Source organism: Erithacus rubecula (genome assembly GCF_903797595.1).
Source record: "Erithacus rubecula genome assembly, chromosome: 9".
NCBI classification, from domain to species: Eukaryota; Metazoa; Chordata; class Aves; order Passeriformes; family Muscicapidae; genus Erithacus; species Erithacus rubecula.
This window is the reverse complement of record NC_136660.1, coordinates 16,134,991-16,150,908: the sequence shown is the minus strand read 5'-3', so window position 1 is coordinate 16,150,908 and position 15,918 is coordinate 16,134,991. Positions and strand designations below refer to the sequence as shown.

The following is a 15,918-nucleotide window of genomic DNA, read 5'->3' as shown; positions in this document are numbered from 1 at the left end:
TGGTACATTTGCACCAGGTGTTCCTTCTAAAGGTGTTGAAATCTAGGAGACACCCAGATTTTCATACCTTCCAACCATGACTGCATCTTGGATGCTTCAGTAAGGTGTTGGGGCATGGCAGTGGCTAGCTGAGCTTTTGTGGGTGACTTCTCTGAGTTTCATGGGAGCATGGGGTGTCTCTATCCTCGGCATGCATCTTGCAACCCTGGGGAGCTCCCATCCTCCTGGAATCCACCCAACCCCAGTGTGCCTTTGGCAGTTCCTACAACCTGGTCAATCCCATTCTCACCCTCCTTTTCTCTTTCAGCAATGAGTTCAGCAGGATGGTGGCAGGGGAATATCTGAAATTCTTCGTGTTCACAGGGATGAGTCTGGACCAGGCTCTCAGGTCAGAACTGAATGTGTGTGTGTGTGTGTGTGTGTGTGTGTGTGTGTGTGTGTGGTGGCCACCACAGTGGGGTCCCAACAGACTGTGCCCTCAGCAACTCTGCAGCCACACAGAGATCTGCAGGAACAAGCAGACACCATGACTGCCACCGAAAAAAACACTCCTGGTCTTAACTGAATGGTCAGTGCAGTTGAATGACAGTCAGGTTCACCTAGGCCTGACTTTCCAGGTCTTGAACTCAAATCCTTCTGCTGTTACACCTACCTCTTTTCCCAGTGTAGCTCCTGGGATTGGTTGTAGGTCTCTGTGATGTGCCAGCAGGATATGGTGCTGTGGGCCTGGAGGAGAGTCCTGCAGTGGGTTTGGAGGGAGGGAAGGATGTGCAAAGCAGGGCTTCATCCAGTACACAGGAAGGTCTTGAAACCAGAAACACAGATCCATTCCTGCACAGGGTGAGTTGCAGAAACTGCAGTGGGCTTCAAGTGGGACCAATGCTGCTGCTGCTTTTTCAGGTCCTTTCTAAAAGAGCTGGCCCTGATGGGAGAGACCCAAGAGCGGGAGCGAGTGCTGGCTCATTTTTCCCAGCGCTACTACGAGTGTAATCCCAATGCCATCTCTTCAGAAGGTAGGAAACTGCATGTCTGTGGGGAATGTGTGTGTGTATGTGTGTATTTCAGGGGAGCCTGTGTGTTTGTCAGCTCAGTGAATGTGCTCAAACTGAAATTACAGAGCAGGCAGAGAGCCTATACTGATGCCTTAGGAGATAGTCTCAGTATGTCATTTCCCTCAAATGACAGATGCTTTCGATTTTTTTTTTTTTTAAGCCTGGTCTGGTTGGATGATGCATAATTAGGGCTCAGCCCATTCTTAATTTTGACCTTGAGCAGATTAGCACAAGAGACACACTTAGTACACTCCTTACCAAGTAGACCCTAGCTCTCAGACCCTCAGCTCAGGGAATTCTAAGTGAGGAAACTTGTGTGCATAGAATCTCAGGAGCACAGACACCCACTTTGTACTATTTCATGTCTTTGCACCTCTTCTGTGTGCATTCACACATCATGGGTCTACTTCTGGGTCTGCTCTGGGCTGGCTCTGCGACAGGTGAGGTTTGTGTCAGTCCTACCTTGCCATGCTAGGAGCTCTGCAGGATTAGCTACAGCATCACTGCCTGGCTAAAGGGGCAGCAGGCTTGGAAGGGAATTTGTGTGCTCAGGTTTGGAACTAGCAGCCTTCTACCTACTTACCTGCAGGCTGTCAGCACTGCAGTGACTACTGTGTCCCCTTGTGTCCAGGGTGGGAGGAGGGGGCTCAGCACTGCTTCAGAGGCTCAGAGACCCCATAGCCTTCCTAAGATGCTGAAGCACTGGAGCACCAGCTGCTGGGCTGGGGCCTCTAATTCCTGTCCTGTGCTTGTGCTGCAGACGGAGCCCACACCCTCACGTGCGCCCTGATGCTGCTGAACACAGATCTGCATGGACATGTAAGTTACCACTGCATTGCTCCAGCCTGTCCCCTTCTGACCTCACCACCCTGAAACTGTAAGTGCTCAGGGAAGAGTAAGGACAGTGCCACATGAGCAGGAGGCATGGGATCCTGGGCCCATAAGAGCTGGTCACCTCTCATGTGTTCGGTGAAGATAGGAGTGAAAGGCTGAATTTGAGGAGGGGCTGATGAAGGAGACTTGCTGAGCTGAAAGATGTAGAGGTGGAATGAGGACAGAAAAGAAAACTGAACAGAAAAAGAAGATGGGAATGAGACTCCAAAACAGCTGCCATTGGGAGCAGGGAGCACAGTTTGGAGAAGGGAGGCTATTTAAAACTCCTGGAGTCTCTGCAAAGCCAGCAGCTTTCCCATACCTGCAAGCAGCCTTTCAGAGACCTGACTGGTCCCTCACCCCTCTGCAGAGATGGGGTGTTTGTTCCTGGGCTGTGGGACATCCTCCAGCCAGCAATAACCTTGGTCCCAAAGGTAATCCTGATATTTCTTTCCCCCTAACTCCCCCAGAACATTGGGAAGAGAATGTCCTGCTCCGACTTCATTGGCAACTTGGAGGGACTCAATGGAGGCACTGACTTCCCCAAGGAGCTGCTCAAGGTAAATTGGGTGGTTCTCCATGGCTGGCCAAGCAGCAGGAGCAGAAGTGAGAGCTTTGGGGTGAATCATATGGAGGGCTACCTGAGATGCTATGAAGGCAAGATGCATTTACAAGAACAGTGATGGTCCCTGAACCTGCAGTTGTGCTGCTGCCTTGCTGAGGGGAACATAGGCTGCTTCATTCCCCCAGCAGGACACAGGAGCTTTGCCTGGGGCTCTGATTCCCTCATTGCTCTTGCTGTGCCTGTATTTAGGCAAGGGAGCACACATAGGGCAGCTTATAGGGCTGGTTAGCCCTATATAGTCTATAGCTTATAGTTATAGTCTATAGCTGCAGCCAGAGGCTTCCTGACATCAGTCCTGTGATACTCAGCCCTTTCTGGCTCCCTGAAGCACTGTTGCCCAAAACTTTGGCCAGGCCCTGGGGCTGGAGCCATTTCTGGTGGCAGAGGTGACAGAGGCAAGGCATCACGATGGGGAGAGTGGGCTGGAGGTTAAAACCTCGAAACTGGGAACTCACCACAGTGGTATGACTGGGGGTTCCTGCCTTCTTCCTGCCTGACCCAGTTCCTGGAAGGGCTTGCTCAGGGAGAGCAGTGTTCAGCAAGCACCTGTGGCCTTGGGCTGCTCCGCTTCTCTGGCATTGCCTGCTCTCAGGAGGCTTTTCTGAGCTGCTGTCTCCCCGTCTCAGACCCAGGGAATAGGCTTAGTTCCCATGGGGTCTGCCAGGCAGAAACTGCTGCTGTTGGTGAAGTGCTACAGTTGGCAAATACTCGTGATGTGGAAGATGGGTTCCCACAGGGTGCTGGAGCCACAACGGGGGGGGAGGTGGTTGGTGAAAAAAGGCAACAGAGGATGAAAAGCTGAGCTCCCTTTTCAGCCTTTGTGGGTCTATTCCTGGTTGTGTCGCTCACCCCATCATTAAGGGGTTACCAGCAGTTCTCAATAGGGCTGTCCTCCCTCTCAGCCCACACTTCACCAGTAAAAGGAGTTACTCAGGAGAAATTCTCCTCTAATTTTAAACCCAGCTCCAGAAAAGGCTTTAAGCATACAAAATGGATGGAAACATATGAAATGTGAACCCTGGCCCTTCAGTGCTGCTACACCTTGGAGTATCTGAGCTCCACTAACTTCTCAGTGTGCCCCCTTTGCATCCCTCACCGCCCTGTGGTTGGGTGCCCACACTTGAGGCATTGCCCTATTAAACTTAGCCCCTCAAAGCACCAGCAGTTCAAACATATGAGATGAAGTTATCAGATCCCAGACAGAGGGAAATAGGATAGTGAGGAAGTGCCACAGAGCTACAGGCTTTCTCTCACAGGCAGGGGCAAATACCTTTGCTGGGTGTAAGGAAGTGGAGGGAGGTTGCAGTGCTGTAGGACAGCCCTGCACAGCTCAGCCAGGAGCCCAGCAGCTGGGAGGCTGCTCTGCTAAAATTGGCCTGTTCCCTCTGCAGCTGCGGCGCTTCCCACCGCCGCTTTGCAGCCGCCTCTGTACAGGAGCCGTGCTGGGGAGGGGGAGTGAAAGACACTGTGAGGAAACTCAGGCAGGGTAGGCTGAGCTCTTCACCTGAAGCACCACTGCACTTTGGAAACCCTTTGCTCATACATGTGGGAGTAGGTTTTTGGGACAGGTGAGATGGAGAAAGTGCTGTTGGCTTGTGCTGGGGGGAGAACTGACAAGGGGATCTTGTGCCTTTCCTGGGCAGCCTTAACCACTCATCCGGAGAAGACACTCTTTCCCTTCTGCCCACTGCCTTTGGCTGCTTGATGCTTTGCACAGGCTCAGGGGCAGACAAATGGGGAAAGGCTCTCCTGCTGCCCTCCCTGTGTCAGCCTGCATTAGCCCTGTTACCCTGAGCAGGATGCTTCCTCCTTGGCAGACCTGGCTGGCAGGCTGTGCCTGGGGACTGAGGCTCCTGTGCAAGCGTGCTGCACAGCTGGCTGGCTAATTTTAGTGCTCCAGAAGCACATGCATTTCCTAAGGGTAAGGGGAGGGGAAGGGCTGGCAGGCTTCACTGGAGCTTCCCAAAGCTCTAGGCTGGGCCTTGGGCAGCTCCAGCACCACAGAAGAAAGGTCCTGGGGGCTCTTCCAAGCCTGCCTGGGTAAATAGCACAGGCTGCTACCCCATGGACTTCAGAGCTGGAGGGCTGGAGATGGCTGTCAGCCAAAGCACTCACTGCCAGGGAACTGGAGCAGTAGGGCAGGACCTAGGAGGCTGCAGAGGCACAAGGCCACCATCCCCTGTGACTGAGGACAGCATCAGGAATAAACCCACGGGGAGCCACAGCACTCCACTCGTGTCTGGCTGCAGGGAGTCCCAAGATAAACGCAGCATGATGCCTGAGAGCATGTGGCAGCTTGAGTCAGACGAGAACTTTATCTGCTACTAGATAATACATGTAAACAGTCCCAGTTTTATGCAGAAGCAATGAAAACACTTAAAGAGCTTTCACAGCTGAGCATCACATCCCCCTCACTGCCAGTGCCTCACTATGCCCTGCACGGCACTGCTGCTGGAACTAAGGCAGTGCTGCCTTACCAGCACTGCTGCTGGAAACCCTTTCCTCTGTCTCTGAAAGCTCCCCTGGACAACTATACTCTGCAGGCAGGGCTGCCCACTCTCCATCCAGCTGAGATGTCCCCCTGATCAGGCATGGAGCCATGCCAGGGATATAAGAACCCGTGTAATGCTGTGCCCGAAGATGCCCACCTCTGCAGGCTTGGACCTGAACTCTTGTGGCCATATGATGGCAGCTGCCCATGCAACAAGGAAGGAGGTGGAAGCAGGACATCCTGGAGCTGGTGATATTTTGGTTTGCTCTTGAGATGTTGCTTTCTCTTTGACAGCGTGATTCCAGCCCAGGCCCCCTGGGATTTCACTCACCGTTGCTGATTGTCTGTTACATTTCAGATGTCAATTTGACCTTCATATGATTGATCACTTTGTGGAGCCTTAGCCCCATCTTCCTTACTCTTTTAGCTTAATCTTGTGCTTCACTGGTTGGCAGAAACACCAGTAGGGGCAAATCGGGCCCCATTTCTCACCAGCACTGCTTAGCAATTGCAGGAGTGAGCCAAATCTGTGCTGCCTTCCAGCCTAGGATCCAGAGCACGTCACAGATGTTAATGAATTAAGCCTGACAATGCAGTCGGGTCCTCGGGGGAGGAAGGTAGGATGGGCCCCCACCTTCCAGCTTGGAGGCACAACAGCAGGGCTCAGACGCTCAGAGTGCTGGGTAAGTGATTAGCAATGTGGGAAGAAAGCCCTGGCTCCCACCTCTGAGCTATAATCACAGGAACGATTGCTCAGTCTAATCCCCCGGGCTGTTGTTTTTTTTTGGGGGGTTTTTTTTTTTTTTTGCCTGTTTCCCCTGGGAGCAATAGGCTGCCCTGCCTCTGTCTCCCGTGGCTCCCCCGGGCCTCAGGGACAGCCCAGTACATCTGATGTGCCAGACATCCATGCCCCCTCCCTCACAAGTTGTGCCAAACGATTACTATGCCAAACAGTTAGGACAGAATGGAAAATTTCCCCCTCTCCACTGGCTGCATCTCCTGCTCAGTCAAGCCTAACTAAATTACGCATCGATCCTCTTGCTTTCTGCAAGGTTGCCCAGCTCTTTGCTTCTTCACAGGAGCAACTGCCTGAAGCATCCCTGTCCTGCCCATAACCAGCTGAGTGACTGTAGCTACTGATGTTTCTGGCCTGACCTGGGAGGGACAGGCAAGAGGCTTAAGTGTGGGGTGGGCGCTGAAAATGGAAAGTCTGAGCACATCTCCACCGGGCCCATCTCCTACCGGCTTTGTAGGTCCCTGGTGTGGTCCGGGCTGCAGAAGCAGCTCTGAAGCCTGCCCAGCTGGAACCGAGCGGAGGTGCCACCTGGCCCCTGAACTCGGGAGATGTCACCAGCGCGGCCCCCCAGGAGGGCACAGCCACCTGCTCGCACTGTCCGCGGAAGGGAGGCAGGGACGGCCAGCTGGCGCACGGGCGGCAGCTCCGGCAGCCCGTGTGTCACGGGCGCGGGGGATGCTGTCCCCGCGGTGGGATGCCCGCCGCCGGCCCCTCGGCGCGGCCCGGCCCGCGGGGCGCCATTGGCTGCGGCGGGCGGGGCGGGGCAGCGCCGCCTCTGCCGGGAGCCGCCGCCGAGCGCGGCCCGGCCCGGCCCCGCTTCAACAGGCGGCGGCGGCGGCGGCACAGCGGCCGCGGCAGGCAGGGCACGGCCGGCCAGGGCAGGGCACGGCCGAGCTCCGCGCCGGGCTCCGCCGCCCCCCCGCCGCCGGCGGCACGATGATCGGCGTCAACAGCATCAACAGCAGCGCGGGGCGCATGCGGTCCCGCTCCATGTGCTCGGTGCGCTACGGGCGCAACTACCGCGGCGTGGAGACCTTCTGCTACGGCTGGCCCCAGCGCTCCCGCACCCTCAAGCCGGTGCTCTATACCGACCTGGTGGTCAGCCGCATCCAGAGCCGCCGCAAGAAGAAGCCGGTAAGCGGCGAGTCGGGGGAGCGGGGGGCGCCGCGGGGGATGCGCAGCGCCCTGCGCCCCGGCGGGGACATGGGCGGCTGAACATGCCTGGACAGTCGCCGTCCCGCCCGCTGAAAGAGCCTCAGCCCTGCTACAGATGCGGCCAGCCCCATCTCCTTCCTGCCTGCTTTCTGCGGTGCCGTGTCTCCACCATGCCCCCTCCACCCGAGGGTCCCCGTCCTCAACCCACCCTCCCATTTCTCCCCCCCACCATCCCACCCCGGTCACGGGGGTGGCGGGAGCGCGGCAAGACCTGGGTGACATTGCGCCGCTATCCGTGGTCTGGCAGCAGCGCTTGCTCGAAAACATCGCTGCGAGAGAATCCAGGACAGAGCCGTTCCGCTGGGACCTGCCCTACGGCTTAGCATAAGTGACAGGCTCTGCGGGCTCTCTCGCAAGGGTTGCGCTGCGCCATGCCCTGGCCAGCGCAGCCAGGGCAGACCGGCACCCCCCTGAAGTGGGGGACAGCCGCAAGGCAACGCGGAGGGGGTAGAGCCGCAGCCCCGGTTCCCAGCCGGGAAGAGTTTGAGAGGAAGGAGTGGCTGCCTGGACAAAAAAGGGATTTTTACTGCCAGGAGCTTGCTCGCTCTGAGCCGGCATCCGTTTTGTAGGTGTTAGGCTGGTGCACACCGGTCCTAGGTGAGAAGAAGAGAGCAGAGTGTCTTTGGGCGCGTCGTGCCTCGGTCGGGTGCCTGCCTCCCGTGTAGTAGAGGGAGAAGAGCCCACACCGACCCTCTCCTCGCAGGCAGGCTGGGGCAGAACAGTCAGGGTTGCCCCAGGGCTACTTGGGCTACCCCCGTGGCCAGGACCAGCCCGGTGGGGCCACCGGGGCCGTGCCAAGCCGCGGTGCTGTCATAGCGCAGTACGGTCTGGGGGCAGCATTAAGTTGTGACGCACTCGGATGGAAACATGCAGTTGGGAGATGCTCGGTCGCTGCTCCCCGCGCTGTGGGGTTGCGCTCGGAGGTTCCTGGGGGTGATAGTCGCCTGGCAAGGAGTGGTTTAAATATTTTGAAAGAAGTTAATGCAGTTTACAATGTTACTGAGTTAAAAGTGTGGGGCCGGGATGAGTCGCTGTCACCTGCTGTCACCCATGACTGCAGCAGGGTGGAAGGTGATGCACAGGACACTGTCCCCGTGGCAGCCCATTCTACAGGAAAAAAAAGTCTGTCCCCAATTCAGTCTGCTCTGTGTGCACACAGGAGCCCCTCTGCAGCAGAGGGGAGGGAGGGAGGGACACGGTGGTGTACGCAGCAGGGCTGGTGTGTGCCAGGTGATGAGTTGTTCTTGAGCATGGGTTGTGAATGCTGTGGAGGTGCGGGGGGAAGGGGGGCTGCCAAAGTGAGTTAGGGACCCAGCAGAGGTACAGTTCCACCTGACATACAGCCCTGATCTGACCCTACTGCTGGGGAATCTGTGTGCCTGGGGGACCTCACAGAGCTTTGTGGCTGGGTGTAGCAAAGGTATTTTGCTAAGGAGAAGATGGGGACAGACATCAAATGAGCTTTCGTATTTAAATGCTGTCAGGCACAGAGAGAGGTAGAATGACTGTAGGGAGGGTGCTTGGTGGCTGTGAAGTCTGTCTTGAATGTCATGAATCCATGGCTGGTCACAGAGCTAACAAGAGGAAGGGGAGTCTTGATACACACAGGGCATCTTGCTGCATGGCAAGCTGAGCACTGTTTAGCAGAGAAACTAGCAGACTGGAAAGGGAATGTGTCCATAAGAGTTGTGATGCATAAAAGAAGCACTCCAGAAAGGGTTAAAACCCTCGTCTGGATACTGAAATTCCTGCCTCAACCTTTACCTGTTACTTGAGTGCTGGGCTACAGCTCTCAGTACAGTCCTGTGCCAAAGCTGTGTTCAGGCAAGCTTGTTGCTTAGCTCCACAGACCATCTCACCTCTGCTCTGATCTGAGTGAGGAGCTGAAGGCAGGTGTCTTCTCCCTACCCTGCTTAGGCAGGCTGTCCCCAGCAGGGCTGGCCCTGTGGCTGGGCTGGACATCAGAGCCACCTGCCTCTTGCCAGTGCAGCCCCTCAACTGTCCTTAAAGCATTTGGTAGAGCAGGACTCACGGACAGCCTCTCAGCCTGCTTTTGGGAGGGAAAGCACCAAAGAAAGATGTTGATTCAGTTAGAAATCCCACTGGGACGTTCCTAGGTCTCTGGTGTTGCGCATGTCTGGGGCAGAGCTGGCTGACTGGCCTGGCATGCTGCAACAGTGAGCTCATAACGCAGCGATGGCAAAAAACCCCAGCCATGCTTGGGGTCGTCATCCACAGTGGCATGTGGCCAGTGCCCAGCTTTCTCTTGGGTAGTACTTGCAAGCTCAGAGATGCCAAAGAGTTGCTGTACTTTTGGCCCAGGGGAAATGAATCCACGGAGCAAAGAGAGGCTGGAGAGAGGGGCCTGCTGAGCAATGAGTGTGGTGTCTCTGCTGACGTGGTTGTGAGTTAGGCTTCAGGAACCTGCGTCACCTGCGCTCCCCCAGCAGAAACAATCTGGGCACCAAAAAACCCAGAATTTTGTGGACTGGCAAGCAGTTGCTTTGCTACAGGACCAGAACAGCAGAGTGGGCTTTGTGGCTGGAATGCATCTCCTCAGCTAGGACTTGGACTGAGTCCACCAGCTTTGTACCTGAGATTGGTCTTGGTTGGGGCTGGTGTTTGGCCAAGCAGAATTTTGGCAGGTTTTAAGTGTAGATGTAAAGCTTTGTGTTGCTCTCTCAATCCCACGGTTTTCCTGTTTGCCTCTCACTGTCCCCTGGCACAGAAGTGTTGAGCAGCCCGTGCTTCCTGTCTCTGAGGTGGGGTACTTGGCATCCCCTGCTGGTAATCGGCTTGGTGGGATGCTGTTGGGGCTTGTAGCAGGGCAGCTGGAGCCTTTTGAAGCAATAAGGCAGGTCAGCCTTTGAAGTATTCACCAAGAGTCCCAGAGCCCAGGTTTTTGTAATGCAGTACTCTGCCAAGCTGTTATCCAGCACTGTGCCATCCTGAATTACTCCTCGAGCATCTTCTTCTATTGGCTCATTCATTCACTGTTTAGCAGCAGTCCTCCTGCAGACTGTGCACAGGGCTGGGGTCCTTTCCAGCCCTCCAAAATCCCTGTTCAGCTGGCTCACATCTCCCTTCCTTGGGGCAGGGAGCTGACACTTCTGTGTATCACCAGTGAGCCAGATGGAAGCCAAACCACGTGTGCCATTCTGCCCGCTCTTTCTGAGGTGCTTTTTTGCTGTTTCCAGTTCTCACTATTCTACGCTAATTTTTTTTCCCAGTCTCCTTTTTGTATCTGTGGGCTCTCAGCATTTTTCAACTGCATCCCTGGCAGTGACTAAGATTCCTTCCTTTCTGTTTCCAATAGTGACTCCTTATCATCTACATTGCTCTGAGATCCTGCTTATCCCCCTGCTCTGCTCCCAGATTATGTTCTGTAGTGCTTTGGATTGCTTTTTTTCCTCCCAGATTCTTTAAGTCTCTTTGCTTCCCTGGCTGCCTTGCTGCCAGCCCACATCCGGCTCATAAGTTAGCATCCTGCCCCTCTGGCACTGGGACTTCATGAATGGGTCTGGGATCAAATCTTCTTTCAGGCTCTGAGGCCATTACCTCTTTGTAGGTCTCCTGTCTTCCCAGGAGAGAACTGAACCCTACTTTCTGCCTGCTAGATTGAGATAATCCTTTCCCTCCTCTGAGAAACAAGCTGGTGCTATGCCAGCGTTTCCCCGACAGGAAAGTGTGGAAGGAGCCGGGTTCCCGCTCCGTCCTGGCTGCTGCGCCTCTTGGGAGTGATGGATGTCCCTTCCCTGTCACTGCTGGGGCCTGTCTGCTGGCCAGCATTCCTGGGCCTCTGCACGCCTCCAGCTGTACTTTCTCTGCCACCAGCAAGATTCAGCAGCGGTCTCTGGCCCAGTGATGGATGTTGACAGCTGCATGAACAGCCTGTGCAAGACTCGATTATTTTCCTCCAAGGATGATGCCTTCCAGATCTTGCTCTGAGCCCTCTGTGAGCACTGTGTTGAAACCTCTCTGGAGCCTCCCTGACTGCAGAGCTGTGCTGAGCACTGCTGGCTTGCACCCAGCTCAAACCGGACAAACACTTGGGAGTGGGGCCCTTGAGGATCCTGCTGCAGGCAGGCTTAGCTGTGCATATACAGGCAGCAGACCCTGCCTTGCTCAGATGGATGGTGTTTGGGTCTCCAAGGAGGTAAAATTGTTTGGGGGCACTGGGGAGGGGGTAGAGACAGGCCACGGCTATTCCAAGCACCTGCCTTGAGCAGCCAAGAGGACAAGGTCTCTGAGAGCCTCATGAAGGACAGCATGCCAGGGTCTCTGCCAGTGCAGGGCCAGCACGTGCTGTAGTCTCTCACAAAGTGTGCTCCTGTGGGAGCAGTGCATTGCTGGGGAGTGCTGGGTGCTGCCATGAGCTGGTCTCTGCCAGCTCAGGGTGGGTGGTTGACTGCAGTGAAGTTGTTGGCTGTGGTCTCTTGTGGCATGGAGCTTCTGGAGGCCCTGGAGCAGGCTGAGGTTCCACTGGGAGGGGTGAAGGCATGCACCAATGAAGTCTGTCCCAGAAGCTTGATCTCCTTGGGCTCAGGCCTCCTGAAGGCTGTCATTTTTACCAGCCTGGAACACCTTGGAATAGGGAGAAACAGCTCTCCCAAGCACTTGGAAATGTTAGGTGTGCCTCACCATCATGCTGCTAACACTGGCACTGGCACGGGCAGGTAGAGACAAAAGGTAGGAGAAGGCAAAATACTAGGGCCATCCCCAGCATTTCCTTGGGGTGTAGGGGAGTTTGCAGATCCTGTGGTCCCCAGGATGAGGTGTCTGTAACCTTAAATTGAGATCAGCTGGCTAGCCTAGCCACGACAGGCCTGGACTGGAACAAACTGACATGGGCTTACCTTAACCCCCGGTGTCCCTGAGCCAGTCTGGCGTGCCTCCTCTGCTCCCTGGAGCAGCCCCCCATCCTGGCACTGCTCTCCTGATGACACCCCACTCTTCTCTCTGCAGGCACTGTATGGCTCCATCAAGAATGAGAAGCTGCAGTGGGCCATGTAAGTACCCCTGTGAGGGATGCTGCTGCGTGGTGCTGGCTGGGCAGTGAATCCACCCAAATCCCACAAACCATGATGCTGCAGGGCAGGTGTCCCTGTGGGGATGAGGGAAGGAGAGGGAGCATGGGATGGGATGGGATGGGATGGGATGGGATGGGATGGGATGGGATGGGATGGGATGGGATGGGATGGGATGGGATGGGATGGGATGGGATGGGATGGGATGGGATGGGATGGGATGGGATGGGGTGCAGGCAATGTACCCCTGGCTGTCCTCAGCACTGCCATGGGGCCCCTTCTCCAGTGTGCTGGGGGAAAGCCACCTGAGACTGGCTTCTTGCAGCTTTGGCCTGGGTTGGTGCCTTGGTTGCTGTGCCCGGGGTGGGATGGGTGGCTCTGGAGGTGCTGTGGCTGTGCCAGGGCCCCACAGGGTGCCGGCTCCCTCGCCCACAGCTGCCATCTCCGGCAGCAGGAGCGGCAGCGCCTGCGCTGCAGGGATTAATCAGCCATGCGCTCGGCCGCTGCCATGGAGACGCCGGCAGATGCTGAGGGGTTTAATTAGCAGCGTGGCTGAGGGAGTGGGGAGGCAGCAGCTCCGGGCTCCCACATCTTCCTGCGGGCGGGGGGAGTGGCACCGGTGCGGCCTGCCCATAGTAAGGGGCCGTGACCCGGTGGGAGCGGGCTGCCAACATCCTGCTCCTGCCTTTGGATGGGGCTGCCCGAGGCTTCCCACAGCAGTCTCCCTGCACCCCTTTGCCTCTGGCTCTTGGCCCTGTGCTCTGGCTGCCACCCTTAAAATGTGGGGACCAGAGCCTGGGTCTCTCCTTGTGGGGGCAGTCCATTCTATTCCCTCCTTCCTACCAGCTGGGGACCTGTGAGTTTGTATGTCACGGGTTGGGGGGATGTGATAGTGCCATGCCTTGGGGTACTGCTCCTCCATCACTCCAGGCTCATCAGCCTGGCTGTTGCACCCCTGCCCAAAATAAGGCTTCTGACTCCCTGGGGCAGGCAGTGGTCCCACCCTGAATCAGCAGCAAAACCCAATGCCTTGTCTTTCAAGGGACCAGGCAGCACCTCAGCTGTCTAGAGAGATGGGCACACTGCATGGCTAGATTTGTGATGCTCACCAGTGCTGATAGAAGACTGCTGATCCTGGCCTGCCATTCCTGGCTTGCCTTTCAGAAGTCAGGCCTAAAGTGGCACAAACCAGTGGGGAACTTAGTATTTGCTGTCCCCAGAAAGGTAACAAGCTCTTTCCCCCCCCAAATCTGATTGGCAGAGATGAGGAGGAGCTGAGAAAATCCCTCTCGGAGCTGGCAGATCCCAACCCCAAGTCCATCAAGCGTATCAGCAGCTGCAGTAACCCCTTTCTGGACTTTTCCCAGGACTCCAGCATCGCCACTTACAAACACGGGCTGTTAGTCCGCAAGATCCATGCTGATCCCGACTGCAAGAAAAGTAGGTGCCTGGGGAGCCCATGGGGGGTACTTGGGGCAAGAGGGCACCAGTGAACTCCAGAACTGAATGGGAAGCAGGGTAGGAGTCACTGTGTGATGTCTGTCTGAAGCTTCATGCCAGCCTCCAGCATCAGTGCCCTGTCTGTCTGGCTGTGCCAGGCATAATTCAGCCCTCAGGCTGGGGAGTTGGAAAGCCTCTCCCTGCCCACAGCACTGGGAAAGGGGCAAGCAGGGTGGTGGGGTGGGGTCTCTGGGGGTTGCAACCCTGCCACGAGATTGTGTGGATGAAGGCAAGTGTCCTGTTGTGTGATAGACAAGGCACACAGCAGGCTGCAGCTGTCTGGGCACTGCCAGGCACGTTTACCGTATTCCCCATAAAATCCCTGGCCGTGTAATGCTGCCTAGCTGTGATTAGATGCAGCGCCCTTCAAAGCCAGCATCACCTGGCAGGCAGCACTGCCTTGTCCCCGTGCCCGAGCACGGAGGCAGTGGCCAAGCAGAGCACGAGCAGTGAGGCCGGGAGCGCAGGGGGGCACAGCACAGGGCAGCACAGCACAGCCCTGGCCCCGGGAGGCAGCAGGGCCCCCCTGCCAGCAGCACCATCTGCCAGCCAGGCGGCTGCACGGGCTCAGGTGCGCGGGGCCGGGGCTGGCGCGCTGCCCGTCCCGGGGGTGGGTGACGTGCGCCGGGGCAGGGCTGGCTGAGGGGCTGGGGGTGGCGTTCCCCCCGCTCGCTCTGAGGCTGATGTCTGAGCTGCTCTCTCCTCCCCGCAGCACCTCGAGGGAAGCGCGGCTGGAAGCCCTTCCACGCCATCCTGAAGGGAATGATTCTCTACCTGCAGAAGGTAGGCAGCAGGACCACCCACATCCACAGCAGGGAGAGGGATTGTCCCCAGTCCAGAGAGTGGGTCACAGCAGTGAGAGAGGACCTGCAGCACACAGCATTGCAAAGCCTAGCCTAAGCAGAGTCAGCACCCTCACCCTGCATGCCTGAGCTGTTGCTTGGGGACACTGTTTCCAGGGTGCTTGGGTACAGCTTGGGCAGTGAAAGGCACTGCTGACTGAGAGCCCTGCGTGCAGGGGGCTTGGCTGGGAAGAGAGGGGCACCAGGGTCTTTGCCCTGAGTGGAGGGTTGGGCAGCACATCCAGTTCCCTGCAGGCACACACACAGGGAACTGGGGGCAGTGGGGAAGAGCCAAGCCATTGTGCTTGGGTCCTGCAGCCTTTCTCCAGAACAGCATGAGCTGGAAGCAGAGTCCACAGCTGCCTGGTGGAGGGTGATCTCCAAGCCCTGCCACAGCCAGCACTAGTCTGCAGTTCCTGAAACTAAATGGAGGTGACTCATGGTGGGGTGCATCCCTGAGCTGGCTCTGAAACACCCCATGATTTGCAGGAGGAGTATAAGCCAGGGAAGGCACTGGCAGAAGAGGAACTGAAGAATGCTATCAGCATCCACCACTCGCTTGCCACACGGGCATCTGACTACAACAAGCGACCCAATGTCTTCTACCTCAGGACAGCTGACTGGAGGGTCTTCCTTTTCCAAGCACAGTGAGTCCTTCAGGATCCCTGGCTGGGCCCCATGCTAGGGCACAGGAGCTCCCCTGACTTGAGGGTAGGATGGAATGGAGCCTTAGGACCACCTTGGTCTTTTCTGTCCTGGCCCTTTCTGGAAGGAGAGGGACCTGGTGTCAGTGCTAAGTTTTGCCCAGCTCCTCTTTTTCCTACCCTGCTGGGCTCAGGTTAGCTGTGGGTAGAGTCCCAGATACCATGGCTGGCCAGGGGGCACTCAGACCCTATCTGCAGAGCAGATCCCTCTGTCTGACAAAGACAGCCCATCTGTGTCTTTGTCCGTTTTCTCAGGAACCCTGAACAGATGCACTCGTGGATCACGCGCATCAACGTGGTGGCAGCCATGTTCTCTGCGCCCCCCTTCCCCGCAGCCATCGGCTCCCAGAAGAAGTTCAGCCGCCCGCTGCTGCCCAGCTCCTGCACCAGGCTGTCTCAGGTGGGCCACAGCAGGGGGCAGTGCTGAGCCTGGGGCAAACCCATTGCCCTGTGAGGGATCTGTGTGGTGCTGTGTGCCCAGCTGCCTCCCCAGTGAGGTGAAGGGCTAAGGGGGAGACAGAGATCAGGGTTACTGAGGCTGGGGGCAGACAGTGAGGCCTTGTTCCTGGCAGTGGGACTGCACCCCAGAACACGGAGAAGAGAGCCACATCATGGCTTGCAAGGTCCTGCCAGGGACCTTGAAAGGCAACTGACTGGGGGGGATTAGCTGGCACTCGTGCATACCAGGGCAGTTATTCATAGAGCAGAAAGGATTTAAAAACACCAGCCTAGTTTTAGAGGGATTAAATTCTTCTGCTTTAAGACTGCAGTCAGCCCCCCTATGAGGTGAGAG

The 15,918-nt window shown here is 56.7% G+C and overlaps 1 protein-coding gene across 1 annotated transcript in view; it reads left to right on the top strand.

Moving 5' to 3' along the window:
• The window catches only part of PSD (pleckstrin and Sec7 domain containing), a 33,650-nt gene that overhangs the window by 16,565 nt on the left and 1,167 nt on the right, over positions 1–15,918 (top strand). The window contains exons 6-14 of the mRNA XM_079312310.1: positions 308–388; positions 901–1,013; positions 1,813–1,871; positions 2,396–2,485; positions 12,018–12,061; positions 13,341–13,519; positions 14,292–14,362; positions 14,911–15,068; positions 15,381–15,525. Coding sequence (XP_079168436.1) covers positions 308–388; positions 901–1,013; positions 1,813–1,871; positions 2,396–2,485; positions 12,018–12,061; positions 13,341–13,519; positions 14,292–14,362; positions 14,911–15,068; positions 15,381–15,525 — 940 coding nt within the window. The remainder of the gene's footprint in view (positions 1–307; positions 389–900; positions 1,014–1,812; positions 1,872–2,395; positions 2,486–12,017; positions 12,062–13,340; positions 13,520–14,291; positions 14,363–14,910; positions 15,069–15,380; positions 15,526–15,918) is intronic.